The following is a 21,476-nucleotide window of genomic DNA, read 5'->3' as shown; positions in this document are numbered from 1 at the left end:
CAGGCTCGAATATAATTTTTTAAAATGAATCTACATGACAAATATAAACTGTATGAGAAATATTACGTATAAAAAGAGAGTTTGCACTTTGCATGGCAGTGTCTATGCTTCATTGGCTTCTCAGGCTGTTTGAACATGTATGGCTTAAATGTAGTAATGTGTGTGAGAGGATCAGAGCAATAGCCTTTATTAAAACATAAATAAACCCAACACCAACTGGTGTTATTAATGAAAAATGAAGCACTTGCCAATTAATGTGAAAAATTAAATGAATATAAATAAGCGATTATGTTGTTTGAGGTGGAATTTTAATTTTTACCTCACTTCATTGCGAGGGAAGGTTTGATAATTTGAATGAATCCGCCGTCAGACAGGTGAATGATTAAGAAGAAGAAGAAGAAGAAGCGGAAGAATAAGACCCTGCTGTCGTGCGCGTTTTGCCTGTGGATGCGTCTCTTGTGCGTGGCAATAGAAATAAGTGAAAGGTGCCGAGCCGAGGCTCAGGATAACTGTGCTGAGGACGATGAGATCGGTACGAAGACAAGAAAGAGGTGATGGCGTCGAGCTGGAAAATGTCGTCCTTTTTTTTTTAAACACACAGCTGGTGCCCTGTCTGCATCTTGTCCCGGTTTCCATTGTCCCTCACCTGCGCTTTGTCCAACACTCACTCATGTCTCTCATCGCTTCTTATCTCATCCATTCAATATCTCATCCCTTATCTCATCCATTCTTATCTCATCCCTTATCTCATCCCTTCTTATCTCATCCCTTCTTATCTCATCCATTCTTATCTCATCCCTTATCTCATCCATTCTCTCATCCATTCTTATCTCATCCCTTATCTCATCCATTCTTATCTCATCCCTTATCTCATCCATTCTCTCATCCCTTCTTATCTCATCCATTCTTATCTCATCCATTCTTATCTCATCCATTCTCTCATCCATTCTCTCATCCCTTCTTATCTCATCCATTCTTATCTCATCCCTTATCTCATCCCTTCTTATCTCATCCCTTATCTCATCCATTCTCTCATCCATTCTCTCATCCCTTATCTCATCCATTCTTATCTCATCCATTCTCTCATCCATTCTCTCATCCCTTATCTCATCCATTCTTACCTCATCCCTTATCTCATCCATTCTCTCATCCCTTCTTATCTCATCCATTCTTATCTCATCCATTCTCTCATCCATTCTTATCTCATCCCTTATCTCATCCCTTCTTATCTCATCCCTTATCTCATCCCTTATCTCATCCCTTATCTCATCCCTTATCTCATCCCTTCTTATCTCATCCCTTCTTATCTCATCCATTCTTATCTCATCCCTTATCTCATCCATTCTCTCATCCATTCTCTCATCCATTCTTATCTCATCCCTTATCTCATCCATTCTTATCTCATCCCTTATCTCATCCATTCTTATCTCATCCATTCTTCTCTCATCCCTTCTTATCTTATCCCTTATCTCATCCCTTCTTTCATCCATTCTTATCTCATCCATTCTTATCTCATCCATTCTTATCATCCCTCCTTCTCTCATCCCTTGTCTCATCCCTTCTTATCTTATCCCTTATCTCATCCATTCTTCTCTCATCCATCCTTATCTCATCCATTCTTCTCTCATCCCTTATCTCATCCCTTCTTATCTTATCCCTTATCTCATCCATTCTTCTCTCATCCATCCTTATCTCATCCATTCTTCTCTCATCCCTTATCTCATCCCTTCTTATCTTATCCCTTATCTCATCCATTCTTCTCTCATCCATTGTTCTCTCATCCATCCTTATATCATCCATTCTTATCTCATCCATTCTTCTCTCATCCCTTCTTCTCTCATCCCTTCTTCTCTCATCCCTTCTTATCTCATCCATTCTTCTCTCATCCATTCTTCTCTCATCCATCCTTATATCATCCATTCTTATCTCATCCATTCTTCTCTCATCCATTCTTCTCTCATCCATCCTTATATCATCCATTCTTCTCTCATCCATTCTTCTCTCATCCATTCTTCTCTCATCCCTTCTTCTCTCATCCCTTATCTCATCCCTTCTTATCTTATCCCTTATATCATCCCTTCTTCTCTCATCCCTTCTTATCTCATCCATTCTTCTCTCATCCATTCTTCTCTCATCCATCCTTATATCATCCATTCTTATCTCATCCCTTCTTATCTCATCCCTTATCTCATCCCTTCTTATCTTATCCCTTATCTCATCCATTCTTATCTCATCCATTCTTATCTCATCCATTCTTCTCTCATCCCTTCTTCTCTCATCCCTTCTTCTCTCATCCCTTCTTATCTCATCCCTTATCTCATCCCTTCTTCTCTCATCCCTTCTTCTCTCATCCCTTCTTATCTCATCCCTTATCTCATCCCTTCTTATCTTATCCCTTCTCTCATCCATTCTTCTCTCATCCATTCTTATCTCATCCATCCTTATCTCAGAATTATTGGAATCTCCCGCGATGAAGCTATCTCTGAGGGCCTTTCACTCACTCACCGCAGGCAGGTAGGTGGTCTTTCTGTCTTCTACCGACTCCTCTCCGGCCTTGCACCCCCAGCTCTCTCCGTGCTCTGTCCCCCAAATATTCCTACAGGTCGCACAAGATCTGCCAGCAACCCTCTGATGGTTAAACTGCCGAAATCTCGGCTCTCTGCTCACCTTCACTCTTTCATTCCTCTTTTCTCCCGCCTCTGGAACAAACTCCCTCACTCCCTTCAATCCCACTCCTCCCTCCAGGTCTTTAAAACAGCTGTTCACCACCATCTCTTATCTTCCCCCATCCAAAACCTTGATCTTTTCTACCCCCGCTAATTCACCCCAGATCCACCTTGTTTGAAATTCCAACTTCTTTCCTGGAAGTCCTGGCAGTGTCCATATGTTTTATACCTCTCCCACCGCCCCCTTCCCATGCCCCCCCCCCCCCAAAGCCCTCGCCCTCTCTCAGATCTCTCGATGTCTCCATGTCTCTCGGTCCCTGCTCTCAAATGTTGTGTTTGTGTCCTTCCCCCTCTCTCCCCATCTTGTCTACCGTTCCCGATGTTATTTGTTTTATGTGTCTGTTTGTCTTTCTGTGTGATTAATGTTCGCTCTTTCACGAGCCTCGATCTTGTATACAAAAAAAAAAAAAAAAAAAAAAAAAAAAAAAAAAAAAAAAAAAAAAAAATCTCATCCATCCTTAACTCATCCATTCTTATCTCATCCCTTCTTCTCTCATCCCTTCTTCTCTCATCCCATCTTCTCTCATCCCTTCTTATCTCATCCCTTATCTCATCCCTTCTTATCTTATCCCTTATCCCATCCATTCTTATCTCATCCATTTTTATCTCATCCCTTTTTCTCTCATCCCTTCTCTCATCCATTCTTATCTCATCCCTTTTTCTCTCATCCCTTTTTCTCTCATCCCTTCTTCTCTCATCCCTTCTCTCATCCCTTCTTATCTCATCCCTTCTTATCTCATCCATTCTTCTCTCATCCATTCTTATCTCATCCATTCTTCTCTCATCCCTTCTTATCTTATCCTTTATCTCATCCATCCTTATCTCATCCATTCTTATCTCATCCCTTCTTTCATCCATTCTTATCTCATCCATTCTTATCTCATCCATTCTTATCTCATCCATTCTTATCTCATCTATTCTTATCATCCCTCCTTCTCTCATCCCTTATCTCATCCCTTCTTATCTTATCTCTTATCTCATCCATTCTTCTCTCATCCATTCTTCTCTCATCCATTCTTATATCATCCATTCTTATCTCATCCATTCTTCTCTCATCCCTTCTTCTCTCATCCCTTCTTCTCTCATCCCTTCTTATCTCATCCATTCTTCTCTCATCGATTCTTCTCTCATCCATTCTTCTCTCATCCATCCTTATGTCATCCATTCTTTTCTCATCCATTCTTCTCTCATCCATCCTTATATCATCCATTCTTATCTCATCCATTCTTATCTCATCCCTTCTTCTCTCATCCCTTCTTATCTCATCCATTCTTCTCTCATCCATTCTTCTCTCATCCATCCTTATATCATCCATTCTTATCTCATCCATTCTTCTCTCATCCATTCTTCTCTCATCCATCCTTATATCATCCATTCTTATCTCATCCATTCTTCTCTCATCCCTTATTTTCTCATCCCTTCTTATCTCATCCCTTCTTATCTTATCCCTTATCTCATCCATCCTTATCCCATCCATTCTTATCTCATCCATTCTTATCTCATCCATTCTTATCTCATCCATTCTTATCTCATCCCTTCTTCTCTCATCCCTTCTTCTCTCATCCCTTCTTCTCTCATCCCTTCTTCTCTCATCCCTTCTTCTCTCATCCCTTCTTCTCTCATCCCTTCTTCTCTCATCCCTTCTTCTCTCATCCCTTCTTATCTCATCCCTTATCTCATCCCTTCTTCTCTCATCCCTTCTTCTCTCATCCCTTCTTCTCTCATCCCTTCTTATCTCATCCCTTATCTCATCCCTTCTTATCTTATCCCTTATCTCATCCATTCTTCTCATCCATTCTTCTCTCATCCATCCTTATCTCATCCATCCTTATCTCATCCATCCTTATCTCATCCATCCTTATCTCATCCATTCTTATCTCATCCCTTCTCTCATCCCTTCTTCTCTCATCCTATCTTCTCTCATCCCTTCTTATCTCATCCCTTATCTCATCCCTTCTTATCTTATCCCTTATCCCATCCATTCTTATCTCATCCATTTTTATCTCATCCCTTTTTCTCTCATCCCTTCTCATCCATTCTTATATCATCCCTTTTTCTCTCATCCCTTCTTCTCTCATCCCTTCTCTCATCCCTTCTTATCTCATCCCTTCTTATCTCATCCCTTCTTATCTCATCCATTCTTCTCTCATCCATTCTTATCTCATCCCTTTTTCTCTCATCCCTTCTCTCATCCATTCTTATCTCATCCCTTTTTCTCTCATCCCTTCTTCTCTCATCCCTTCTCTCATCCCTTCTTATCTCATCCCTTCTTATCTCATCCATCCTTATCTCATCCATTCTCATCTCATCCCTTCTTTCATCCATTCTTATCTCATCCATTCTTATCTCATCCATTCTTATCTCATCCATTCTTATCTCATCCATTTTATCTCATCCATTCTTATCTCATCTATTCTTATCATCCCTCCTTCTCTCATCCCTTATCTCATCCCTTCTTATCTTATCTCTCATCTCATCCCTTCTTATCTTATCCCTTATCTCATCCATTCTTATCTCATCCATTCTTATCTCATCCATTCTTCTCTCATCCATTCTTATCTCATCCCTTTTTCTCTCATCCCTTCTTCTCTCATCCCTTCTCTCATCCCTTCTTATCTCATCCCTTCTTATCTCATCCATCCTTATCTCATCCATTCTTATCTCATCCATTCTTCTCTCATCCATTCTTATCTCATCCCTTTTTCTCTCATCCCTTCTTCTCTCATCCATTCTTATCTCATCCCTTTTTCTCTCATCCCTTCTTCTCTCATCCCTTCTCTCATCCCTTCTTATCTCATCCCTTCTTATCTCATCCATCCTTATCTCATCCATTCTTATCTCATCCCTTCTTTCATCCATTCTTATCTCATCCATTCTTATCTCATCCATTCTTATCTCATCCATTCTTATCTCATCCATTTTATCTCATCCATTCTTATCTCATCTATTCTTATCATCCCTCCTTCTCTCATCCCTTATCTCATCCCTCCTTCTCTCATCCCTTATCTCATCCCTCCTTCTCTCATCCCTTATCTCATCCATTCTTCTCTCATCCGTTCTTCTCTCATCCATCCTTATGTCATCCATTCTTATCTCATCCATTCTTCTCTCATCCATTCTTCTCTCATCCCTTCTTCTCTCATCCCTTCTTCTCTCATCCCTTCTTATCTCATCCATTCTTCTCTCATCCATTCTTCTTTCATCCATCCTTATATCATCCATTCTTATCTCATCCATTCTTATCTCATCCATTCTTATCTCATCCATTCTTCTCTCATCCATTCTTCTCTCATCCATCCTTATATCATCCATTCTTATCTCATCCATTCTTCTCTCATCCCTTCTTCTCTCATCCCTTCTTCTCTCATCCCTTCTTCTCTCATCCCTTCTTATCTCATCCATTCTTCTCTCATCCATTCTTCTCTCATCCATCCTTATATCATCCATTCTTATCTCATCCATTCTTCTCTCATCCATTCTTCTCTCATCCATCCTTATATCATCCATTCTTATCTCATCCATTCTTCTCTCATCCATTCTTCTCTCATCCATCCTTATATCATCCATTCTTATCTCATGCATTCTTCTCTCATCCATTCTTCTCTCATCCATTCTTCTCTCATCCATCCTTATATCATCCATTCTTCTCTCATCCATTCTTCTCTCATCCCTTCTTCTCTCATCCCTTCTTCTCTCATCCCTTATCTCATCCCTTGTTCTCTCATCCCTTCTTCTCTCATCCCTTATATCATCCCTTCTTCTCTCATCCCTTCTTATCTCATCCATTCTTCTCTCATCCATTCTTCTCTCATCCATCCTTATATCATCCATTCTTATCTCATCCATTCTTCTCTCATCCCTTCTTCTCTCATCCCTTCTTATCTCATCCCTTATCTCATCCCTTCTTATCTTATCCCTTATCTCATCCATTCTTATCCCATCCATCCTTATATCATCCATTCTTATCTCATCCATTCTTCTCTCATCCCTTCTTCTCTCATCCCTTCTTATCTCATCCCTTATCTCATCCCTTCTTATCTTATCCCTTATCTCATCCATCCTTATCCCATCCATCCTTATCCCATCCATTCTTATCTCATCCATTCTTCTCTCATCCCTTCTTCTCTCATCCCTTCTTCTCTCATCCCTTCTTCTCTCATCCCTTCTTCTCTCATCCGTTCTTCTCTCATCCCTTCTTCTCTCATCCCTTCTTCTCTCATCCATCCTTATCTCATCCATTCTTGTCTCATCCCTTTTTCTCTCATCCATCCTTATCTCATCCCTTATTATCCCATCTCTTCTTCTCTCATCCATTCTTGTCTCATCCCTTTTTCTCTCATCCCTTCTTATCTCATCCCTTCTTATCTCCTTTATTATTATCTCCTTTATCATATCTCCTAAGACTCCTTTATTATTATTATTGTTATTATCTCATCCATCCTTATCTCATCCCTTCTTATCTCATCCCTTTTTATCTCATCCCTTCTTATCTCATCCCTTCTTATCTCATCCATTCTTATTTCATCCCTTCTTCGCTCATCCCTTCTTATCTCATCCCTTCTTATCTAATCCCTTCTTATCTTATCCCTTCTTATCTCATCCCTTCTTATCTCATCCATTCTTATTTCATCCCTTCTTCGCTCATCCCTTCTTATCTCATCCATTCTTCTCTCATCCCTTCTTCTCTCATCCCTTCTTCTCTCATCCCTTCTTCTCTCATCCATTCTTCTCTCATCCCTTCTTCTCTCATCCCTTCTTCTCTCATCCCTTCTTCTCTCATCCCTTCTTCTCTCATCCCTTCTTCTCTCATCCATCCTTATCTCATCCATTCTTGTCTCATCCCTTTTTCTCTCATCCATCCTTATCTCATCCCTTATTATCCCATCCCTTCTTCTCTCATCCCTTCTTATCTTATCCCTTCTTCTCTAATCCATCCTTTTCTCATCCCTTCTTATCTCATCCCTACTTATCTCCTTTATTATTATCTCCTTTATCATATCTCCTAAGACTCCTTTATTATTATTATTGTTATTATCTCATCCATCCTTATCTCATCCCTTATTATCTCATCCCTTCTTATCTCATCCCTTCTTATCTCATCCATTCTTATTTCATCCCTTCTTATCTCATCCCTTCTTATCTCATCCCTTCTTATCTCATCCCTTCTTATCTCATCCCTTCTTATCTCATCCCTTCTTATCTCATCCCTTCTTATCTAATCCCTTCTTATCTCATCCCTTCTTATCTCCTTTATTATTATCTCCTTTATCATATCTCCTAAGACTCCTTTATTATTATTATTGTTATTATCTCATCCATCCTTATCTCATCCCTTCTTATCTCATCCCTTCTTATCTCATCCATTCTTATTTCATCCCTTCTTCGCTCATCCCTTCTTATCTCATCCCTTCTTCTCTCATCCCTTCTTCTCTCATCCCTTCTTATCTCATCCCTTCTCATCTCATCCCTTCTTATCTTATCCATTCTTATCTCATCAATTCTTATCTCATCCATTCTTATCTCATCCATTCTTATCTCATCCCTTCTTATCTCATCCATTCTTATCTCATCCATTATTATCTCATCCATTATTATCTCATCCATTATTATCTCATCCATTATTATCTCATCCATTATTATCTCATCCCTTCATCTCTCATCCCTTCTTCTCTCATCCCTTCTTATCTCATCCCTCCTTATGGCATCCCTCCTTATCTCATCCCTTCTTATCCCATCCCTTCTTATTTCATCCCTTCTTTGCTCATCCATTCTTTTCTCATCCATTCTTTTCTCATCCATTCTTGTCCCTCATCCATTCTTGTCCCTCATCCATTCTTGTCTCTCATCCATTCTTGTCTCTCACTTGTCTCTCATCCATTCTTGTCTCTCATCCATTCCGTGTCTCTCATCCATTCTTATATCTCATCCCTTCTTCTCTCATCCCTTCTTATATCGCATCCCTTTTTGTCTCTCATCCCTTCTTGTCTCTCATCCATTCTTGTCCCTCATCCATTCTTGTTCCTCATCCATTCTTGTCCCTCATCCATTCTTGTCCCTCATCCATTCTTGTCCCTCATCCATTCTTGTCCCTCGTCCATTCTTGTCCCTCGTCCATTCTTGTACCTCATCCATTCTTGTCCCTCATCCATTCTTGTCCCTCATCCATTCTTGTCTCTTATCCATTCTTGTCTCTCATCCATTCTTGTCTCTTATCCATTCTTGTCTCTCATCCATTCTTGTCTCTCATCCATTTTTGTCTCTCATCCATTTTTGTCTCTCATCCATTCTTGTCTCTCATCCATTCTTATATCTCATCCCTTCTTCGCTCATCCCTTCTTATATCTCATCCCTTCTTCTCTCATCCCTTCTTATATCTCATCCCTTTTTGTCTCTCATCTATTCTTGTCTGTCATCCCTTTTTCTCCTTGTTCATCACCCCTTATTGTCCTTGTGCATGATCCCTTGTTCCTTGACCTTTTTTGTCCCTGACAGTCTGTTTACTTGGACACTTCTTGTCCCTCACCAAATCTTTCCCTTAACTCCTTTCATCCTTCACTAATTCTCATCTATCACCCAGTATTATGCAAGCTTTTGTTTTGGAACCAGAGTGTGCAGCTACGTATGTGTTTGCTGTCTCATAAACGCCTTTGTACCTTGTATAATGTCAGTAAATACAGACTTGTCTTTCACTCTCAGCCATACAAAATACGATGCAATTCCTTCAAGTGCAGCTCTGCACTATGGTCTGGCACTTCCTTCTCCCACCTTGCACTTGCGGTTAGATACGAGAACCAAATGTCTTTTTCAATTGGTATTCTCCATTAGCGCTCTCGGGCATGTACCCGAGCTCAGTTTATTAGTATTACTCTTCCACTAACTTGTTGGTCTTTGGGTCTTTGCATTGCGTATCTGATCTCTCACCTTCATCTGGTAATTTCCACTTTACCTTGTCTAGGGAACCACCGAGTCCAAAACACCACAGTTGATCATTTATTTTTCTGGTCTCACATGCTTGTCCTTTGTACCTTCACTCAATGACTCTTCTTGTCATCTATCAAATATTGTTTAATCCAGAGTTTAAAATGTGCAGAGTCCAAATCTCACTTAATCCAGGGTTTAAAATGTGCAGAGATCAAATCTCACTTAATCCAGAGTTTAAAATGTGCAGAGTTCAAATCTCGCTTAATTCAGAGTTTAAAATGTGCAGAGTTCAAATCTCGCTTAATCCAGAGTTTAAAATGTGCAGAGTTCAAATCTCACTTAATTCAGAGTTTAAAATGTGCAGAGTTCAAATCTCGCTTAATTCAGAATTTAAAATGTGCAGAGTTCAAATCTCGCTTAATCCAGAGTTTAAACTGTGCAGAGTTCAAATCTCGCTTAATCCAGAGTTTAAAATGTGCAGAGTTCAAATCTCGCTTAATTCAGAATTTAAAATGTGCAGAGATCAAATCTCACTTAATCCAGAGTTTAAAATGTGCAGAGTTCAAATCTCGCTTAATTCAGAGTTTAAAATGTGCAGAGTTCAAATCTCGCTTAATTCAGAATTTAAAATGTGCAGAGTTCAAATCTCGCTTAATCCAGAGTTTAAACTGTGCAGAGTTCAAATCTCGCTTAATCCAGAGTTTAAAATGTGCAGAGTTCAAATCTCGCTTAATTCAGAATTTAAAATGTGTAGAGCTCAAATCTTGCTTAATCCAGAGTTTAAAATGTGCAGAGATCAAATCTCACTTAATCCAGAGTTTAAAATGTGCAGAGTTCAAATCTCACTTAATCCAGAGTTTAAAACGTGCAGAGTTCAAATCTCACTTAATTCAGAGTTTAAAATGTGCAGAGTTCAAATCTCGCTTAATTCAGAATTTAAAATGTGCAGAGCTCAAATCTTGCTTAATCCAGAGTTTAAAATGTGCAGAGATCAAATCTCACTTAATCCAGAGTTTAAAATGTGCAGAGTTCAAATCTCACTTAATCCAGAGTTTAAAACGTGCAGAGTTCAAATCTCACTTAATTCAGAGTTTAAAATGTGCAGAGTTCAAATCTCGCTTAATTCAGAATTTAAAATGTGCAGAGTTCAAATCTTGCTTAATTCAGAATTTAAAATGTGCAGAGTTCAAATCTCGCTTAATCCAGAGTTTAAAATGTGCAGAGATCAAATCTCACTTAATCCAGAGTTTAAAATGTGCAGAGTTCAAATCTCGCTTAATTCAGAATTTAAAATGTGCAGAGATCAAATCTCACTTAATCCAGAGTTTAAAATGTGCAGAGTTCAAACCTTGCTTAATTCAGAGTTTAAAATGTGCAGAGCTCAAATCTTGCTTAATCCAGAGTTTAAAATGTGCAGAGTTCAAATCTCACTGAATCCAGAGTTTAAAATGTGCAGAGTTAAAATCTTGCTTAATCCAGGTGTTTAAAATGTGCAGAGTTCAAATCTCACTTAATCCACAGTTTAAAATATGCAGAGTTAAAATCTCACTTAATCCAGGTGTTTAAAATGTGCAGAGTTCAAATCTCGCTTAATTCAGAATTTAAAATATGCAGAGTTCAAATCTCACTTAATCCAGGTGTTTAAAATGTGCAGAGTTCAAATGTTGCTTAATCCATGTGTTTAAAATGTGCAGAGTTCAAATCTCGCTTAATTCAGAATTTAAAATGTGCAGAGATCAAATCTCACTTAATCCAGAGTTTAAAATGTGCAGACTTCAAATCTCGCTTAATTCAGAATTTAAAATGTGCAGAGCTCAAATCTTGCTTAATCCAGAGTTTAAAACTGTGCAGAGTTAAAATCTTGCTTAATTCAGAGTTTAAAATGTGCAGAGCTCAAATCTCACTTAATCCAGAGTTTAAAATGTGCAGAATTCAAATCTCGCTTAATCCAGAGTTTAAAATGTGCAGAGCTCAAATCTCACTTAATCCATAGTTTAAAATGTATAGAGTTCAAATCTCACTTAATCCAGAGGTTAAAATGTGCAGAATTCAAATCTCACTTAATCCAGGTGTTTAAAATGTGCAGAGTTCAAATCTCGCTTAATTCAGAATTTAAAATGTGCAGAGTTCAAATCTCGCTTAATCCAGAGTTTAAAATGTGCAGAGTTCAAATCTTGCTTAATTCAGAGTTTAAAATGTGCAGAGCTCAAATGTTGCTTAATCCAGGTGTTTAAAATGTGCAGAGTTCAAATGTTGCTTAATCCAGGTGTTTAAAATGTGCAGAGTTCAAATCTCACTGAATCCAGAGTTTAAAATGTGCAGAGCTGAAATCTCACTTAATCCAGAGTTTAAAATGTGCAGAGTTCAAATCTCACTTAATCCAGATTTTAAAATGTTCAGAGTTCAAATCTCACTTAATCCAGAGTTTAAAATGTGCAGAGCTCAAATCTCACTTAATCCAGAGTTTCAAATGTGCAGAATTCAAATCTCGCTTAATCCAGAGTTTAAAATGTGCAGAGCTCAAATCTCACTTAATCCATAGTTTAAAATGTGCAGAGTTTGAAATGTACAGAGTTCAAATCTCGCTTAATTCAGAGTTTCAAATGTGCAGAGTTCAAATCTCACTTAATCCACAGTTTAAAATGTGCAGAGTTAAAATCTTGCTTAATTCAGAGTTTAAAATGTGCAGAGATCAAATCTCACTTAATCCAGAGTTTAAACTGTGCAGAGTTCAAATCTCGCTTAATTCAGAATTTAAAATGTGCAGAGTTCAAATCTTGCTTAATTCAGAGTTTAAAATGTGCAGAATTCAAATCTTGCTTAATCCAGAGTTTAAAATGTGCAGAGTTCAAATCTCACTTAATCCACAGTTTAAAATGTGCAGAGTTCAAATCTCACCTTATTGCAACAATAAACTCCTCCCTGTCTACAGGCATCGTCCCACCATCCCTCAAAATTGCTGCTGTTACCCCCATTCTGAAAAAACCTGGACTAAACCCTGACACCCTAAATAACTTCAGACCCATCTCCAACCTACCCTTTCTGTCAAAGGTTTTGGAACGCGCTGTAGCCACTCAACTCAAGCATCACCTCTCTGCCAATAACCTGTATGAAACATTCCAATCCGGATTCCGGTCCAACCACAGTACTGAAACTGCTCTCCTCAAAATCACCAACGACCTTCTCCTCTCCTCTGATGCTGGCAACCTCAACATTCTCATCCTCCTCGACCTCAGCGCTGCCTTTGACACCATCGATCACACCATCCTCCTCACCCGACTTGAAACCACCTTTAACATTACCGGCACTGCCCTCTCTTGGATTAAATCATACCTCTCTGACAGACGTCAGTTCATCTCCATCAATAACTGCAAATCCCCCACTGCTCCCCTCCCCCAAGGTGTCCCCCAAGGTTCAGTTCTTGGCCCCCTCCTCTTTATCCTTTACCTGTCCCCCCTCGGTCACTTAATCCGCCGTCATGGTCTCCAATTCCACTGCTTCGCCGATGACATCCAGCTTTTCATCTCCACCAAGTCCATCTCCACCGCCACCCACTCTATCCTGACAAACTGCATCACTGAAATAAAATCCTGGCTTCAAATCAACTTCCTCAAACTTAACTGTGATAAATCTGAAATAATCATCATTGGCCCAAAAACGCTCACCAAGTCCACCCATAACTTTGCCCTCAACATCGACGGTTTCCCAGTGTCCACCTCCCCTCACATCCGGAATCTTGGCATCATCTTTGACCAAACCCTCTCCTTCGACAAATACACTAAACAGATCACAAAGACAGCCTTCTTCCACCTGAAAAACATCGCCCGTCTCCGTCCATCCCTCTCCTCTGTGGCTGCAGAAACCCTCATCCACGCCTTCATCACTTCCCGTCTGGACTACTGCAATAGCCTCCTTTATGGTTCACCCTCAACAATCACCAATAAACTCCAATACATTCAGAACTCCGCTGCCCGTCTACTCACCCATTCCCGGACCCGTGACCACATCACCCCCGTCCTTTACAAGCTTCACTGGCTCCCCATCTCCCAGAGAATCCAGTACAAAATCCTCCTCTTGACCTACAAAGCCCTCCATAACCTGGCCCCATCCTACCTGGCTGACCTCCTCTCCAGACACACTCCCACCCGCAACCTCCGCTCTGCTGGTACCAACCTCCTGACCCCCCCCCCATCCGGACCAAATTTAGATCCTGGGGGGACAGGGCCTTCTCCATCGCTGCTCCCACCCTCTGGAACTCGCTACCTCACACCATCAGAGACTCCTCCTCACTCACCACATTCAAAACATCACTCAAGACCCACCTGTTCAACACTGCATTCAACATTTAACCCACAGCATCTAACCCCTGACTATCTCCTCTCCTTCTCCCTCCTTTGTGCTTTGAATATTTCCCTATTGATTCTTCTTTTTTTGCAATTGTCTTTATGTTTTGCTATGCGTTATGTTTTGCACTCTGTCAAAGCGTCTTTGGGCTTCCTGAAAAGCGCTATATAAAATAAATGCATTATTATTATTATTATTATTATCCAGAGTTTAAAATGTGCAGAGTTCAAATCTCCCTTTATCCATAGTTTAAAATGTGCAAATCCTGTTTTCCTGGAAGTATCTTCTGTGGACCCTGATGAGAGATCGAAACAGCCAGTGGTTCAAAAATAGACAGTATTCGAATGAATGAATGAACTTTGGTTCATTGATAAAACTTGTTCATTGCCCATTCACTTCCACTGCTGTACATCAATGTTGTCCATGATTACCATTGATGTACAGTGAAAAGAACAATTAGTAATTATTAAAATTAAAATTCTCAGCTCATTAAAGATTCGGACGGTGATGTGACAGAGGGAAGAAAGGCAACTTGCAAAGGGTGGGACAACAGGTGAACGTGACGAGCAACAGAATGGGTGAGAGGAGGGAGGAACGTAGTCACCTGAGACAAATATTCTGGATATATCGGAGGGTTAATTTGGATAGAAAATATCATGGGTAGAAATGGTAGTCCATAAAATGAAATTGAAGACAGTTTGGGATTCAAATTGTACAAGATAAATTGTCCAGTTGTTGGCTATTGTCTAAGCTGTTAATTTCATTTTCCTTCACCATTCATTTTCCCGTCTCATCCCAAGTTGTCTTTGTATCTTCGTTTTCCCTCCGGTACAATTTATTCCCATACTGCATCCAGACATTTTCACTTTTTTTTTTTTTTGTATACAGGATCGAGGCTCGTGAAAGAGCTAAAAACCCACTTCTCATTGCACAGTGCCATTCATTCTTTGTTTTGAGTTCCTCTTGTCTGCACAATGATAGTTGTTATTAGTTTAACTTAACCCCAAGTGAATTACAAAAACTGATGCTATGTTTGTGGGTGTTGTCCTGTGCAGGTAATGTTCTACCTCTTCACGATGCAATAGCTATCACCGTGGCATTTTACGGCGAGGTTTAACCAGGCATGATGGGTTTCCGTAGTCGCTTTGTGCTGCTTCTATGTCTTGCTGCACTTCTTGCAGTGCTTAGCCTGAGCCTGCAGTTCTGTAAGTTTATCTCCTTTCTTCCAACACCCAGCACTGTGTCATTTCTTTGCATTCTCTTGTTCCATATAGCACGTGTCCTTCGGCCACATTGATCTTGTCTGTGAAGTGCATCACACATGATGCTATTGTATTGGAGATACTAGAAGTCCTATGGGAGTGTCCAGGCAGGTCATGTTATTACCTCTGCCACCAAAGGTGGATGGAGGTTATGTTTTCACCCCTGTCTGTCTGTCTGTCTGTTTGTCTGTCCGTTTGTGAACAAAATATCTCAAAAGGTTATGGATGGATTTGGACGAAACTTATTGGACAGGTTGTGTGTGTGACAAGGAAGAATCAATTACATTTTGGTGAAGATCCGAATCCGGATCCAACTAGGAGAATTTTTAGTGATTCTTCACCATTGAGTGATATGGCCAACCAGGTGGAGGTATGCTCTCTACTGAGTGCCGTTCTGGTTATCTTTATGATTTATGATTATTAATACCATAGCAGAGTACCCACCCGACAGGTGATCTTGTTCCAAGCATGCAACACATTCTTCTGAAACATTCCTTTATTTGGGTGGTGTATAGGCAACAGACCACTGCCTTAATTGCTCCCCCCCCCCCCCCCAAAAAACAACAACAATAACCTGGGTTGCATACATGAGGCAAATACATGCGTACTGCTAATGTGCATACAGTGCATTCAGAAAGTATTCAGACCCCTTCACTTTTTTCACATTTTGTTATGTTGCAGCCTTATGCTGAAATCGTTTAAATTCATTTTTTCCCTCATCAATCTACACTCAATACCCCAAAATGACAAAGAGAAAACAGGGTTTTAGAAAGTTTTGCAAATTTATTAAAAAGAAAAAACTGAAATCTCACATTGACATAAGTATTCATACCCTTTGCTATGACACTTGAAATTTAGCTCAGGTGCCTCCCATTTCTCTTGATCATCTTTGAGATGTTTCGACACCTTGATTGGAGTCCACCTGTGGTAAATTCAATTGATTGGACATGATTTGGAAAGGCACACACCTCTCTATATAAAGTCTCACAGCTGACAATGCATATCAGAGCAAAAACCAAGCCATGAGGTCGAAGGAACTGCCTACAGAGCTCAGAGACAGGATTGTGTCGAGGCACAGATCTGGGGAAGCCGACAAAAAAATCTCTGCTGCATTGAAGGTTCCCAAGAGCACAGTGACCTCCATAATTCTTAAATGGAAGAAGTTTGGAACAACCAGGACTCTTCCTGGAGTTGGCCGCCCGGCCAAACTGAGCAATCGGGGGAGAAGGGCCTTGGGAAGAGAGGTGACCAAGAACCCGATGGTCACTGTGGCTGAGCTCCAGAGATCCTGTGTGGAGATGGGAGAAACTTCCAGAAGGACAACCATCACTGCAACACTCCACTGATCTGGGCTTTATGGCAGAGTGGCCAGACGGAAGCCTCTCCTCAGTGAAAGACACATGAAAGCCCGCTTGGAGATGGCAAAAAAGCACTTAAAGGACTCTCAGACTGTGAGGAACAAGATTCTGTGGTCTGATGAAACCAAGATTGAACTGTTTGGCCCAGCCCAGCCAGGATTCAAGGATTTGAGTGGCCCAGCCAAAGCCCAGACTTGGAGACTTTCACATTCTTGTTCTGAAGCTATTCCAGTGTTGCTTTGGCTGTATGCTTGTTGGAACGTAAATTTACGCCACAGCCTGAGGTCTATTGCACTCTGAAGCAGGTTCTCCTCAAGGATTTGCCTGTATTTGGCTCCATTCATTGTTCCCTCTGCCCTTACAAGTCTCCCAGTCTCTGCCACTGAAAAGCATCCTCATAGCATGATGCTGCCACGCTTCCTGGTAGGGATGGTGTCAGATGGGTGATGAACTGTGCTCGGTTCCTACCACACGTAGTGCTTTACATTCGGACCAAAGAGTTCAATTTTAATCTCATCAGACTACAAAATATTTTGCCTCGTGCTCAGAGTCCTTCTCGTGCCTTTTTGCAAACTTCAGGCATGCTCTCATGTGCCTTTTTCTCAGGAGTAGATTCCGTCTGGACACTCTCCCTTAAAGCCTAGATTTGTGAAGTGCTGTAGAGGCTGTTCTCCCTCTGGCAGGTTCTCCCATCTCAGTCAAGGAACGCTGTAGTTCTGTCAGAGTGGTCATTGGGTTTTTGGTCACCTACCTGACCATGTTCATTCTTGCTCAGTTGCTCAGTTTGGTCGGATGGCCAGCTCTAGGAGTCTCTGTAGTTCCACATCCTTTCCATTTCCTGATGATGGAGCTCACTGTACTCTTGGGAACTTTCAACACTCTAGAAATTGTTTTATACCCTTCCCCAGATCTATGCCTGCTCACAATTCTATCCCCGAGTTCTATGGACAATCCCTTGGACTTCATGGTAGAGTTTTGCTCTGACTTGCACTATCAACTGTGGGACCTGATATATATATATATATATATCTCTATATATAAAGGAGGAGTGTCTGTGTGTGTGTGTGTCTGTCTGGATGTTCGCTTATAACTCAAGAACTACACATCGGAGAAAAGTTTTAGACACAGATTCGGAATCAGCATAAAATCCCGGTGGTTTTAGGCTACGTTTTATTTTAATATCAATGGTTTAAAAAAACGCGCCAGCTGCAATTCCATGGCGTAGTTTGTGGCGGCGCTAGACGTTCGGGGTGTATTGCAATGGTTTGTCGGGTTTGGCTGTGGGTCCAGAATAGCTCCCATTTCATTATGTTCTTCCACTTTTATTTTGATTCTTCTGTTACAACGCCTTCCTTATCTACCTTATATCCCCCCGACGAGGCCTCTACATAATTTCATGCGGCAGAATTTCGTGCATTTTGAGTGAAAGAAGTGAGACGAAGTTGTAGGAGGAAGAAGAGGCGCGGTCACTGTGGAGACCTCGATCGTGAGTGGAAATGGCGGGAATTGCGTTTGTATCGCAAAGTAAAGGATCTGCATTCATTTCTGAACTTGCATTGGTGGATTGTTATACATCTGCATTATTTTTCATAAAAAAACTTTATGTTGAACTTGAAGGCTCCAAGCACGGACTATATATATAGCCCTCATTGAGGTAAAAATAAAAGTAAAAAGCCTGCTATCGCTTGCCAAGCTAGCCGTTCCCCCCTCCCCCTCCCCTCCCCTCCCCCCTCCCTCCCCCCTCCCCCCTCCCTCCCCCCTCCCCCCTCCCTCCCCCCTCCCTCCCCCCTCCCCCCTCCCCCCTCCCTCCCCCCTTCCCCCTCCATTCCCCCCCTCCCTTTCCCCTCCCCATCCACTCCCCCCTCCCCTCCCCCCTCACCACCCCCTCCTCCTCCCCCTCCCCTCCCCCCTCCCCTCCCCCCTCACACTCCCTCCTCTCCCCTCACCCTCCCCCTCACCTCCCCTCCTCCCCTCCCCCCTCCCCCTCACCTCCCCCCTCCCCCTCACCTCCCCCCCTCCCCTCCCCTCCTACCCCTCCCCCCTCCCCTCCCCTCCGCCTCACCTCCCCCCTCCCCCTCCCCTCCCCCCCTCCCCCTCCCCCTCACCTCCCTCCTCCCCCTCCCCCTCCCCCTTCACCCCTCCCCCTTCACCCCTCCCCCTCCCCCTTCCCCCTCCCCCTCACCTCCCCCCTCCTCCCCCCCTCACCTCCCCCCTCCCCCTCCCCTCTCCTCCTCCCCCCCCCCCTCTCCTCCTCCCCCCCCCTCACCTCCCTCCTCCCCCTCCCCTCTCCTCCTCCCCCTCCCTCCTCTTCTCCCCTCTCCTCCTCCCCCTCCCTCCTCTTCTCCCCTCCTCCCTCTTCTCCCCTCCGCCCCTCTTCTCCCCTCCCCCCCTCTTCTCCCCTCCCCACCCTCTCCTCCCCGCCCCCCCGTTCCCCTCCCCTTCCTCCTCCCCTCCCTTCCCCCGCCCGGCAATGCCGGGTACTTCCCATGGCCAGCTGTACGTGGGCTGCTCAAGGGTTGGAAAACCAAGCAATCTTTATGTCTTGGCACCAAGTAAGAAAACCAGAAATGTTGTATTCCAAGAGGTTTTGAGAAATTGAAAATTGACAAAACGTCATGTAGGAAATGTACTGTGATATTGCTCTAAAATATACATGTTCTTTTCATCATATATTTGTATTATTCTTATTCAACCCGGGCGAAGCCGGGTACCTCAGCTAGTATATATACGTATATGTATACATATACAGTATATAAAGGTGTGTTTCTTTCTAAATCATGTCCAATCAATTGAATTGGCCACAAGTGGACTCCAATCAAGTTGTGGAGACATCGCAAGGATGATCAAAGGAAATTGGATCGGATCTGATCAACGTAAATTGGATGCACCTGAGCTCAATTTGGAGTGTCATAGCAAAGGGGTTGAATACTTATTGACTCAAGACATTTCAGCTTCTCATTTTTAATTATTTTGTAAAAAATTTCTGGAAAAAAAATTCCACATTTATATTTTGGGGTGTTATGTGTCGATCAGCGACAAAAAAAATCTCAATTTAATCCATTTTAAATTCAGGCTGTAACACAACAAAATGTGGGAAAAAGTCAGGGGGTGTGAATACTTTTTGAAGGCGCTGTACTTTCCCTCTAATATATGGATTGAAATCCATATATTAGAGGGAGAAACTTGAAGAAACTTCGTCTAAGAAACTTGTTCGTCGAAGAAACTTGTTCGTCTGAGTTCGTCTAAGAAACTTGAAGCCCATTCTTCTCTGTTTGCAGTGCACCTTCTGCCACTGCCTGCTGGTCTGTATACTAGTGACCAGGGTAAGCTGCGCAAGCGTGTCTTGGTGGACCTGGTGATTCCACCATCTGAATTGGATGCCATGTACGAGTCGCATCGATACTGCAACCGGCCTAACCATACTGTACAGGGTCTTGAGGGTAAGTGCTTGCAGGGATGTACTGTTGAACATACTCGAAGGTGTGCTCAACCTGGCGGGCTTTGAACAGGATGGAATGTTTTTGTTGTTTGTTTCAGTGTCCCAATTTTAAAGGTATTCCTTAGATATGGTGAGTTTTTAAATCTTTATTTTTTTTAATGCACAGGTACGTATGTGCCTATTTTTGTGTCGTTCTTTTGGTGGAAGGGGGAGGGCTGTGGGAGGAAGGAGGGGTACACGGTATAAAGCAAATGAACACGACTAGGAATGTCAGGAAAGAAGTTGGGGATTGAAAAAGGCGGACTTGGGGTGTTTTAATGGGTGTAGAAAAGATCAAGGTTTTGGATGGGGGAAGATAAGAGATGGTGGTGAACAGCTGTTTTAAAGACCTGGAGGGAGGAGAGGGATTGAAGAGAGTGTGGGAGATTGTTCCAGAGGCGGGAGAAAAGAGAGTCTTGATTTTGGCAGTTTAACCATAAGAGGGTTGCTGGCAGATCTTGTGCGACCTGTAGGAATATTTGGGGGACAGAGCACCGAGAGAGCAGGGGGAGCTAGACTGGAGAGGAGTCGGTAGAAGACAGAAAGACCACCAACCTGCCTGCAGTGAAAGGCCCTCAGAATCAGCTTCATCACGGGAGATTCCAATGATTCTGAATGCTTTGGTTTCAACCGCATGAAGCCGAGCTAGGTGTGAGGGGAGAGCACCAGCCCAGAGGCGAGAGCAGTATTCAATTGAGCTGCAGATGAAAGCCTTGTGTGTGCCAAGGAAGGAATTCGCACGACGGAGAATGCCCAGTCGGCGACTGGCTTTGGCCGCCAGCTTGGAAATGTGGTTTTCCCAGGAAAGATCATGGCAGATAGTGAGACCCAAAAGCTTGAGTGACAGAACTTCTTTGAGAGGATTGTTGAGAAATTAGATGGTTGTCCAGACGGTCTTTTCAGAGAGACAAAGTGAGAGTGTGAGATTTGTCAGGATTGAAAGACATGTTCCACTTGTTTGTGACCAGTTTGTGATGTTATCCAGGTCTGCAGAGAGTGAAGAGGCTGCTGCCTGCCGATCTGAGGGTTGAGATATGGAGCGGCAGAGAGTAGAGTCATCAGCAAAAAGATATAAAGGATTTTCCAGAGAGTCGGAGAGATCATCAATAAAAAAACCACCTTTAGAGGCCATTTTTTCCCCCGGCCTTTTTTTCGGGGACCGTGGTCCAAAAATAGCACAGGGCCCAGAACACTGCCTTGAGGAACTCCAGCCTGGACAGGGAGGGGAGATGATAGAAATCCATTCAGGGCCACACGTTGACTGCGACCGGTGAGGAAGTCTGCAAGCCATGCGTGGAGGTTTCCATGAATACCATAGGAGGAGAGTTTGGTGAGCATGGTGGGGTGCCAGACCGTATCGGAGGCACGGGATATGTCAAGGGAGACA

At 42.3% G+C, this 21,476-nt stretch overlaps 1 protein-coding gene across 4 annotated transcripts in view; it reads left to right on the top strand.

Annotated features, from left to right (window-relative positions):
* The first annotated feature begins 272 nt into the window (after positions 1-272).
* PXYLP1 (2-phosphoxylose phosphatase 1) overlaps positions 273-21,476 on the top strand; it is a 33,603-nt gene continuing 12,399 nt past the window's right edge. The window contains exons 1-3 of one of the 4 annotated variants that reach the window (XM_068112058.2): positions 273-551; positions 15,047-15,196; positions 19,890-20,051. In XM_068112058.2, the coding sequence (XP_067968159.1) occupies positions 15,115-15,196; positions 19,890-20,051 (244 nt within the window). In that variant the 5' untranslated portion in view covers positions 273-551; positions 15,047-15,114. Of the gene's footprint in view, positions 552-15,030; positions 15,197-19,889; positions 20,052-21,476 lie in introns of those variants that run through there. The other 3 variants (XM_078775538.1, XM_068112059.2, XM_078775537.1) reach the window with 3 other exon arrangements.

Source organism: Myxine glutinosa, chromosome 4 (genome assembly GCF_964187855.1).
Source record: "Myxine glutinosa chromosome 4, kmMyxGlut1.1, whole genome shotgun sequence".
NCBI classification, from domain to species: domain Eukaryota; kingdom Metazoa; phylum Chordata; class Myxini; order Myxiniformes; family Myxinidae; genus Myxine; species Myxine glutinosa.
This window is presented reverse-complemented; position numbering and strand designations above follow the sequence as displayed.